The sequence below is a fragment of the Mytilus californianus genome, unplaced genomic scaffold (genome assembly GCF_021869535.1).
Source record: "Mytilus californianus isolate M0D057914Y unplaced genomic scaffold, xbMytCali1.0.p SCAF_2, whole genome shotgun sequence".
Lineage (NCBI taxonomy): Eukaryota > Metazoa > Mollusca > Bivalvia > Mytilida > Mytilidae > Mytilus > Mytilus californianus.
This window is the reverse complement of record NW_026262668.1, coordinates 138,329,164-138,341,146: the sequence shown is the minus strand read 5'-3', so window position 1 is coordinate 138,341,146 and position 11,983 is coordinate 138,329,164. Positions and strand designations below refer to the sequence as shown.

At 34.2% G+C, this 11,983-nt stretch overlaps 1 protein-coding gene across 2 annotated transcripts in view; it reads right to left on the bottom strand.

The window, feature by feature from the left end:
* Positions 1-11,983, bottom strand: part of LOC127731212 (trace amine-associated receptor 1-like) — a 51,030-nt gene continuing 39,047 nt past the window's right edge. Inside the window, exons 1-3 of one of the 2 annotated variants that reach the window (XM_052240171.1) lie at positions 2,333-3,409; positions 861-981; positions 1-210 (exon numbers count right to left, since the gene is read on the bottom strand). In XM_052240171.1, coding sequence (XP_052096131.1) covers positions 113-210; positions 861-981; positions 2,333-3,220 — 1,107 coding nt within the window. In that variant the 5' untranslated portion in view covers positions 3,221-3,409 and the 3' untranslated portion in view covers positions 1-112. Of the gene's footprint in view, positions 211-860; positions 982-2,332; positions 3,410-11,983 lie in introns of those variants that run through there. The other variant, XM_052240169.1, reaches the window with a different exon arrangement.

Below are 11,983 nucleotides of genomic sequence, written 5' to 3'. Positions count from 1 at the left end.
TGGTTTTTTTTCTCTCACTTTAACATTACGGACAACGTTTTACCCCTTGAAAAGCAAATGGCACTAAATCCGTTACTTCATTTCATTTGTATATCCCAGGTTTGGTTTCATCTCATTTAACAGTGTCATGATGCTCGTCTTCGTTGCATTCTGCGATATCTATTTGTTCTACTGTATCATCAGGATCATTGTCGTGATACGAAACGGATTCTAGCAAAAAAAATGCATATTCATTTACTAAAATGCCGCTTTACAACAAGTTAAAAAACATATATAGAACCGTTTAAAAGACAACATGAAATATATTCTGCATAGCATATAACATTGACGCATCTCAGTTAATATTATATACGATAGAGCTTTTTCACATATGACATTGACGCATCTCAGTTAATATTATACGATAGAGCTTTTTCACATATGACATTGACACATCTCAGTTAATATTATCGATAGAGCTTTTTCACATATGACATTGACGCATCTCAGTTAATATTATACGATAGAGCTTTTTCTCACTTTTACTAACTTACTACTAGACGTAAATACTTCAATACTGCTACAGCAAGATTACGAGGGAAAACGTGTGAAATTATAATTTCCAAAGTTGCATGGCAACTAACTTTTACACATAGATCATTACAGTGTATCAACTGACTTTTGACATTAACTCCGTCATAGCCCCTCTTTTATCATGTCCGTAATCAGAATTTTACATTCGATACTCTAAACAAAGATTATACATCATAAAATTATACGTAGTGTCATCTTATATGCGACATGTTTGTCATGCCAATCAATTGACGCATATTTATTAATACTTATCTGTCTGACGTATCACTGATGTACATGCAACTTACTTTTTAATTTATGACAAGAAAGCTTCCGTAAGATTTGCCAGTAGCCATTCTTGAAATTTGGAAACCTGAATGCATATATGACTGGATTGCATGCACTACATGAAAATCCAAAGCAATAAGCCTGAAATATAATTTGTGTTATTTAAAAAAGCAACAATGATTTCTGGCTACGAAAAAATAGCGTCTATAAATGTTTTGTTTGACACAATTAACACTCTAAATGCTAGATTAATATTATATTGTGCAGAAGTGAAATTATTTATTCTAACGATTTTATCATTGTTAGGATTTTTTTGCGTGACTTAATTATGTTATTTTCAAAAATTCGTTCTCGCCGCGACATAGCCACTGTGTGTTGACAAGGCGTTTAATCACCATCAACCAATCAATCAATCAATCAATCATAAAATATTTCAGATCATTGAAGCAACAGAAAAATCATCAAACGACAGCTTTGACTAATGTCGTTGCAACATTAGTTTTAGAACAAGTATGTGCTTCATAAACAAAACTTTTAATCACAATGTCTCAATAACACGAGGACAGTACGTAACCATGGCTACAAGGTGGACTCATAGTCCATCAAAAGCAACAATAAAAAAAACAGGTCAATCCATCAACAGCTTCAACAAATACGTGCAATTTCTCCTGTATTTGTTTCACTCAAAGGGTCAAAATATTTAAGTTGAAAAGTGAATATACTGTACTGTCTATTTAACAGTCTATATATAAACTTTTATTACAGAGGTCTAAATACAGCACAAACAACATTTTCCAAAAGACCAAAAAAGTGAAAAAGTATATTTTAACAAAACCCGGATATGGTGTACAAATTTTTGCACCTCATGTTTGCGGTATACCATCTTTTTCGCAAGTTTATTGTTTTCTGTTTGGTATTGAATTAATAATTAAGATCCATTTCGTTACATCTGGTGATCCGTTTATTTGGCAATCGCCATGACAGTCAGCAGGGTTTAAGAACATCCGTTGTACGACCTGCTAGTCAAATGCGTTTTGTTAAAATATACTTTTTCACTTTTTTGGTCTTTTGGAAAATGTTGTTTGTGCTGTATGTAGACCCCTGTACTAAGAAATTTGTTTTGCATGCACACGTTTATAAATTGCGGTTTTTATCCAACGCAATCATAGGTTTGAACGTTGTTTTCAATTTAGACTTGTTTATAAACTGTTATTATATACTTCAACTATATTTTGACAGCATTGCATATTTCCATAAAATCAAAATACTATTCCGCGCTACATGTTGATGTTGAAGACATTTTCCGGCATACAAAAGTCCATGTCTTACTATGGGAAACTCAGAAATTATTCGAATCATAAACGAAAAAAGAAGATCCACAATAGGTATGTGATAAATCCATGCCTTTGATGATCTTTTTAATTGATATGCCAAAGGTCAATATATGCTTTTTGGAAATCCCCCTAATATTCAGTTCAATAATTTTACTTACCAAAGGATTCATGAAAGCTGGAATTGTCTTTCTGTCAATTGTGAAGAATATGAAGTTTGTGTAGAACATGTATGGAAGCCAACATATAATAAAACAACTTAATACGATTACTAAGGTATGAATAACAGCCTTTTCATTTACAACATTTGAATCCGAACGGCTCCTTATCTTTGTGTGTAGTTTTGTTGACTTGCGTCGAAACACTGCATCATCCTTTATTATAAAGTATATCCTCGAATACATAATTATCATAATAATGAGAGGTATCACGAAGTTCAACACTAAATTTCCAAAAGATAGTGCAAATGACTTAATATTAAAAATCGGATACTTTGGTCCACACTGAATAGTTTTAGCTTTGTATTCTGCTGCGCTCAGATACAAAGTAGTGAGGAGAGCAAAGACAATCCCCCATCCCCATGACGCTAAAATCATCATATAACATACGCATTTACTAACTGGAATTGCATTACATTCAGATAAACGCTTAACGGATAAGTATTTATGGATGCTTATATACATCAAACTGTGGACGGATGTGAACAAAAATGTTGCGTTTAGAAAAAGGTTTACATTGCATAGGAAATCTCCCAAATCCCAACGTTCTTTTATGAGTGTGTATAGAGAGACAGGAGCAATGAATAGCCCGGTCATAACATCAGATAAGGCGAGATTAAACAGGAACAAATTCGTGCTGCTCTGCATGTTGCATATTTTGCTATTAAGCAGAATCACTAACATAACAAGAGTATTTCCTATTATGGAACATAAAATTATCATGATCAACCAAACAGCGAAAATACATGTAAGAGCTGGGCCATAGTAATCATCTTTGTCAGTCAGATTGGTTCTATTTGGTACTGTAGTTGTATTCATTACCACCACCATTGTATCATCAGACTGTTACAATCATATGTCACACGACATAAATCACATATAAGTGTAAAGCTAACACCCGTGTATCAACAGACTGTTACAATCATATGTCACACGACATAAATCACATATATAAGTGTAAAACAAACACCCGTGTATCAACAGACTGTTACAACCAATCGAACCTGAAACGAAATTATTATATAATTGTAAAACAACCACAATGTGTAAACAGACTGTTACAATCATTTTTCACAAGAAATGATTCACATGTAAAACAACTTATGCCACCGGTTTCTTGTGGGGTTTGTGTTGCTCAGTTTTAGTTTTCTATGTTGTGTTTTGTGTATCGTTGTTTGTATTTTCGTCGTTTTTCGTTTTTTGCAATTGCAACATTTGGGTCTTTAAGATTGATATAGCATGTGTCTTCATAGACCCATTTCATCTTTTTTAAATTCTGATTTGTATCAGCCTTAATCCATTCGATAAGAGTATCTACGTCTTCTTTCTCGCGTTTAACCCATTGTCTGGCATAATCCTCGACTGAATCCATCAGTATTTTGAAGTTGTTTTCGAAGTAATAACGTGGCCAGTCGGATTAAATATGAATGGGAAACTAGCACAGGTGCAATCAGGAGGTGTAGACTTGAAGTCACCATTGTAAATCCCCATTTTGGTGAATTTGGGTTTTGTGTTATTGGGTTACTCTTTCAAGTTCTGAAAATTCACACTCTTCTCATACCTACTGTATTGGATTGCTACACCACTACAGAGAATCCAAGATATGTTGCAGATAATCTCCAAATTTATTCAGTAAATCAGGGGTATAATTGATTCAAAAAAGATATTAATACTACACGCATGGTAAGTACATTATCATTTTCTTTACGACAAACTATAAACAACAGATCTGCAAGGTATGCCATCTACTTGCCACTAAATTTAAGACGAATTATATATATATATATTATGGTGTTATCACTGTATAACCACGTGTTATCCGATGGAGAATGTCTGTCATAAAGTTGTCAGATGTTCAGACGTATATGATAGAATTAAAAATTGATGTAGCGACATGGTAAGTAACATTATCATCCTTTACGATAGACTAAAAATAGCTGATCTGAAGGATACACCATCTGCTTGCCACTATATATATCATGTACTGTGTTACAACCCTAGATAAAACCGACGAATAGGGGCATTATTCGACCAACGAAAGCTATATTTTTATATATCCTAGTTGATGGAGTGGTCTAGGGCGCTGGACACAGTTCAGCTGGTGTTGCCACGATGTCACAGAAGCAAGGGTTCGAATCCCGCTGAGGGAAGAACAAAATTTGTTAACGCAAATTTGTAGATTTAACATTGTTGGGCTAAATTTAAGACGGATTATATATATATATTATGGTGTAAGCCCTGTATAACAACGTGTTATCCTATGGAGAATGTCTGTCATATTGCCACATATTAAGACGAATATGATAAAATTAAAAATTGATGTGGCGGCATTGTAAGTAGTTTTATCATCCTTTACGACAAACAAAAATAGCTGATCTGAAATGTACACCATCTACTTGCCACTATACATCATGTACTGTGTTATAACCATAGATAAAGCCGACGAGGAGAGGCATTATTCGACCAACGATAGCTATATATATTTTTATATAGCCTAGTTCATCGGCACTTAAAGTTAACCAGCGAGAGACGTTAACCACCGAGGGTCGGTTTTTAGACACGCCCAGTGCAACTATGCACGCCCACTTTTGGAGCTCTTTAGTATGAAGATAAGAAAAGTATACAGAATTGAGGGACTGTCGACAATGTTGATTACTGATAAACAGTATTGTAGTATTAGCTTTCGTACATTATAAAATCGTTAACTGTACGATCCTGTATGAACCCACTTCATTTCTTTATATTAATCGTGTATAAATGTTTCACATATAGGTCTTATTTGAACATAAAACAGTATGGAAACAATGAGTACATAGTATAACCAAATATGCATACAAAAAGCACGATTTATCATGCAAAATATGCTAAGTGTCTACTGTTACTGTATTGTACATAGCTCAATTCAATTCAATTCAATTTCAATTTCAATTTCATTTTTGTTTTTTCAATTTTCATCAAAAACATGATTTCTAACAATTAAAATGAACTAATGTGCTCTGACGATGACACACAGTAACTACAACTACTTCCGGCATTTACACTCATGTTTTTATTTACATCGATGTCAATCATCCAGTAAAGATGAATATTCATTACTACCCTCGGTGGTTAACGTCCCTCGCTGGTTAACTTTAAGTGCCGATCATATAGTTGGTCGAGTGGTCTAGGGCGGCGCTGAACACAGTGCAGGCGCAAATTTGCAGACCTAACATTGTTGGGCTAAATTTAAGACGAACTATATATATATTATGGTGTTGGCCCTGTATAACCACGTGTTATCAAATGGAGAATGTCTGTCATAAAGTTGACACATGTTTGGCGTATACTATATTGGTTATACAGGGCCAACACCATAATATATATATAGTTCGTCTTAAATTTAGCCCAACAATGTTAGGTCTGCAAATTTGCGCCTGCACTGTGTTCAGCGCCGCCCTAGACCACTCGACCAACTATAAACACATAAAAGTTTAAAGATTTGCGCAACGGTATAAGATGGTAATATACGAAGATGATGTTATAAAATCGTGTTGACAAATATTTTTTATGCTGAACAAATAGTCTTCGTCAGTGCCAATAATTTTAACAATACTAATATATATATATTATACGTATACAGGATTTTTTCGTAGGCATAAAAGCCTTAAAGACTTGCTGGTGAGGGCTAATTAATCCTCTAAATCAGGTTCTTCGTCAGCGGGCTATTGTAAGGGTTGTGGGAACAAACGATGTCTGAATTGCATGAAAATACTGAATTCCAAGACTTTAAACAGTCACTACACTGGTACGAAATACATATTTTACAATGTTACTTGCAAGACTACAAATACTGTGTTTCTTCTATAGTGCAAATGTGGTAAACAGTATGCGGGTGCGTCAGAACATTCATTTCATAAAAGTATGAACGGCTATCGTAGTGACTATGAATGTAAGCCAGACCTTCCTCTCAATCGACATTTGAGATCGCCTGGCCACACTAAGGCATATATCAAGCGACTGGCTATTACCATCACTGACCACAACACTGCTTGGTCTAGGGAGGAGAGATTCAGTCGGGAAAGATTTGGATAAGAAAGTTCAATACGTTGGCACCAAACGGGATCAATGAAAAAGTGTAGTTCAAATCGCGCTGTGCTAACTACCGCAGCTTGTGTTAGTTTCATTAGGGACACATAAATACGCAGCCAGTTTAGCGTGCTTCGGTTTTTAATTTGTACTACTTTCAACATTGTTTTTAGTAATATCAGAATAAATTGATAAGATTCAATTTAACATCATACTGATGAAGGATATCTGTTATTTGAAATATTTATTGATACTTGTATTTACTGTTTCCTTTTTAATATTGGTGTTGTTTTGTACACTTTTTTAGGCGTATTATATTATATTTCTATTTTGTACACTATCTTTTTGTTTTTCATAACGATCCAGTGCCCTCGTAAGAAATTCGTTGACTAATATCTAGACCAGGCGGATACCCAGTTGAAATCAAACAAAAGAAATGGAACTCTTCATTAGAGAAGGTAAAAAAGACCAAGTTGGTATATTTAAATTGTTTACATCTGTTTCTTTTGGCTTTAAAAGTTTAATGAAAGTGCATAAATTAGGATTTTATGCATCTAATATACGTGTTTTAACTTAAATTATAGTATGGAGCTTCGAGATATTTGTAAACTATTAGATTAGAGACAAATTTTCACAAAACAGTCGATTGTGGTAGGTGCAAATACATGTGGATCTTTTTTGTGCATACTCATAAATTCTGCCGAAAATAAAATCCACAGAAAGATAAAAGATTGATCCTTTTAAAGCATTAATTTGCATCTCTGCCTCCGGCGACAGTTTTTTTTTTGTGGAAAATATCCTAAAAATAGGCAATAATTTCATCAAAAAGAGAAAGAAGAGTACACCTTTTTATGTTCAGACGTGTTTGCGTTTACTATTCTGTCTTGAAAACGTATAGAGCAAAAATATTTGATACATCATCTCGCTTCAGATTCTATTATTTTTATATATTTAGGCTACAGGTTGATATATTAACATTAAACATTCACAGTAATTAAAAAAGGAAATATATGGGTCAAGTGAAATAACTTTCTAATGCGTCATAACAACAGAGTAGGTGTGTTTGAATAACAAATTTTTACTTAAAGTGTTTGTCGACAGACTTTACAAGTGGATCTTAAAAATGCATAACTTCAAAAAACTTCATTTTTTGTTTTATTTATTTAGTTTGGTTTAGTCTGCCCTTCCATGAAATATTTAATTAGTATTTCTTTAAATGTTTTTGAACTTTCGAAAATGTTTCCTGACAACCGATCAGACAATAGTTTTAAGTTGACTACAGGCATACAAGTACAATGAATGATGCTCAATAGCTAGAAGTTACATTTGTCTTTCAAAATACAATTGGCATATAAGGATCGTAATGATGCTAATTGGATAAATTTATCGGTTTTCAATAGCTAAATTGATAGCGCGTCATCCCTACAATGGCTTCCATTTTTTACGATTGCAAAAATTAGGTGGCGTAATTGGGAGATAATTTTCACGAAGTAGAATCGTGAGTGAGACGTTTTATATATTATTTAACTTTCGTCTCCTGTGAAATTTTAGAACTGTTCAAGCTCATATTGCACATTACTATTCTGTGGGATGCATATTCATGCGGTCTTTGTTGTAAATACTTAACCTGCGTCAACTTTGAAATTTAAGAATATTATACAAGCGTGGTTCGGTTTTAGAATTATACCAGTCATATTTGATATATATATTTGTGGGAGGTTAAGCTAGCTATAAAACCAGGTTTAACCCACCAGGTTTAATATGACAGTTGTTTTCCATTTGTTGCGTTGGTTGATAAAGAATAACAAAAAAGTATAAAAAAATACCGAATTCCAAGGCTAATTCAAAAAGGGGAAGTCCATAAAAACTAACAAAACCAAGCGCAAAACTTGTAAGTGAAAAACAGCTGACATATTCCGGACTTGGTACAGGCATTTTCCGAAGAAAATGGTGGGTTAAACCTGGTTTAATAGCTAGTAAATTTGCCACTTTGTATACCAGTTGTTTATAGTTCCGTTATATTGGCTAAATTGGGTAAGCAACCCAATCAGACATAATAGGTTAATGTTACAATAATTGGGATCCAGCAGCCGAACCGATTAAAAAAATCAAACAAACATACAACTAAATCGAACAAAGACGGCAACTAAAAAAAGGTGTAGTAGATAGTAACAAACCGTTATCATAGACACCAGGATTAAAACGCGCGCTTCGTCTACAAAAGACTCATTAGTGACGTAAATTTAACAATGACGTCACAAAAAAAAGTTTTTGTCGTCATACATGGTATAGTATACACTTTCTCGATAAAATAAAAATAAAGTAAATACAAAAACAAGGGTAAACAAAATAGAAACAACAGTGTTAAAACCCTTTGTGTCCGAATCGCACCTCAGGACCCACCTGCATCAGGAATGCCCAAAGTTAAAAAGTCAAAAATTCCGATGGCGAGATGCATAAATACCGAGTCACGTCAAAAGTCATACGACCAAAAGAAAAATTGTAGCACGAAGACAAATAACGGGGAAATATATATTCTAGGTGCTGAAGTTGTGTATCTTTTTATTTTACTTTAATTTCCCCGTTATTTGTCTTCGTGCTACAATTTTTCTTTTGGTCGTATGACTTTTGACGTGACTCGGTATTTATGCATCTCGCCATCGGAATTTTTGACTTTTTAACTTTGGGCATTCCTGATGCAGGTGGGTCCTGAGGTGCGATTCGGACACAAATAACTTTTGAAAGACCATCTTGTATGATTTGTGAAGTAGACACTGAATACTTATCTATTAGGTCTAAGTACTTTCCGATGAAATTTTTGAGACAAAGGACGAGACGTTCTTTGACAAAACCCTCGCTCATCATTTTTTTACCCAGACACCGATGACGTTTTACAAGCTCTGGAATATCGTACGAGTCGAGAAATGTATACTCCATACGTGGGTGAAGTTGGAATATTGCTGCTAAGGTGAGGAAAATTTATAGTTTTAAAATTGAAATCGTCTCGTTTGTCATAGATTTTGGTAGTGAGATGATTGCTATCGTCAAATTCAATTAATATCTAGAAATTATGCGGATGAAGCTGTATCTGTAGTTTCTTTTTATCTCCAGTTCAGGAGGATATATTTATTGGAAGAAACATCATCAATATACCTGTATGTGAAATAAAATAATCAAGCTTCTTTGATATTCTTGTTTTTCACAAGTGTCTGAAGGAACTCCGACTCATATGAAAATTAAAAAAAGGTCGACCAGGAGAGGTGCACAGTTGGTTCCCATGGGAATGCCGACAACCTGCTGGAAAATTCTACCTCCAAATTCAACAAATATGTTGTCAATGAGAAACTCCAGCATACTTATCACTTTTTCTTCGGTGTAGGGTGTAGCATGTAACGTTTGATTTTGTCAGTTTTTATGGACCGTCCCATTTTGAATTTATTTTGTTGATCGGTGTTTTTTGTTAATACTTTTGAAATTTACTTACATTTTAAATAACCCTCGATGATTAACCTTACTCAATAAAAATAAAAGAAAATTCTGATATATAAACCATTAAAAAGTTTTGAATAAATGCCTTAATTATGGTCTGTTCATTTGAAAAATTGAAAAGTTATCTCATGCACACCAAACTCATATATATCTTTGCATACCTGGTACATATATTTATCTTCTGTATACGTTATATCCTGGCGTTAACTTGAGAAAGTTCTGACAGTAAGTGGACTGCCCATGTTAATTCTATAACAGAAAAAGGATCAAAACAACTACATTTCTTGAGGGAATTAATCTTTTAAGGTGTAAACTGAACCGTGTGAATTTGGACAGAATATACATGAAATTTATATTTTTCCAATTTTAAAATATTCTTTTGAAGCATAAAACAACTGTGGTTTACACATGTTGATCGTTTGGAAAAAAATCTCGGGATTAACTTTTGAAGCAAGTAAATACTCGTTTACACTCTGACGATGATAACACAAACTTTAAAATTGATGGAATAGTTTGATCCACGGAAACTGATTGATTCCTTGAATAAACTTGTTCTTAAATGTTATCAATATAACATCGTAGTTTTTATCGGTACTAACAGTGATATACAGGTATGCATCCTGTCGATACTATGTACTAACAGTGATATACAGGTACGCATCCTGTCGATACTATGTACTAACAGTGATATACAGGTATGCATCCTGTCGATACTATGTACTAACAGTGATATACAGGTATGCATCCTGTAAATACTATGTACTAACAGTGATATACAGGTATGCATCCTGTCGATATTATGTACTAACAGTGATATACAGGTATGCATCCTGTCGATACTATGTACTAACAGTGATATACAGGTATGCATCCTGTCGATACTATATACTAACAGTGATATACAGGTACGCATCCTGTCGATACTATGTACTAAAGTGATATACAGGTATGCATCCTGTCGATATTATGTACTAACAGTGATATACAGGTATGCATTCTTTCGATACTATTTACTAACAGTGATATACATGTATGCATCCTGTCGATACTATGTACTAACAGTGATATACAGGTATGCATCCTGTCGATACTATGTACTAACAGTGATATACAGGTATGCATCCTGTCGATACTATGTACTAACAGTGATATACAGGTATGCATCCTGTCGATACTATGTACTAACAGTGGTATTCAGGTATGCATTCTTTTCGATACTATGTACTAACAGTGATATACAGGTATGCATCCTGTCGATACTATGTACTAACATTTTGTCATGGCACAAGGTCAAGCTTTATGACGTCATCTCACTAAATCCGTTGGTAGAGTCCTGTTTGATACTTTCGTTTGGGAGAACATGTTGTATTTATAAGTAATATAATTGCCTCTGAACTAGCTTTCAGTAACTGCAAGTACTCTCATATCGCTATTTTGTTTCTTTTGTCTTTTGGTTTTTTTTTTGTGCTTTGTGCCAATCTGATGCATACATGCAAATCTGATGAATTGAGCCATTGCCAACGGGTTTTACAGCTTGTTTTTATGTTGTGCTATATCACCATTGTCCCAGGTTAAGGGAGGTTTTACAGCTTGTTTAGATGTTGTGCTATATCACCATTGTCCCAGGTTAAGGGAGGATTTACAGCTTGTTTTTATGTTGTGCTATATCACCATTGTCCCAGGTTAAGGGAGGTTTTACAGCTTGTTTTTATGTTGTGCTATATCACCATTGTCCCAGGTTAAGGGAGGTTTGAGAGCCTTTATTTCGTTAATTGTTTTTTCATAGATCAAGCCGTTTTCTCATTTGATTTGTTTCACATTTTATCATGTCGGGACAATATCGGCATGGCTTTTGTCATGGTTGAAGGTCCGTGTACGGTGATGGTCGATTGTTGCTTTCATCCTCGTCATGTTGGATCTTTGTCCAATTGGTAATCATACCAATTCTCCTTATTTTTACATACATACACACACTTTAATAATCAGACAGTAGCCGGATTCTCTTACAGATATAATGCCTCACCCTTTGTATCTTAATCT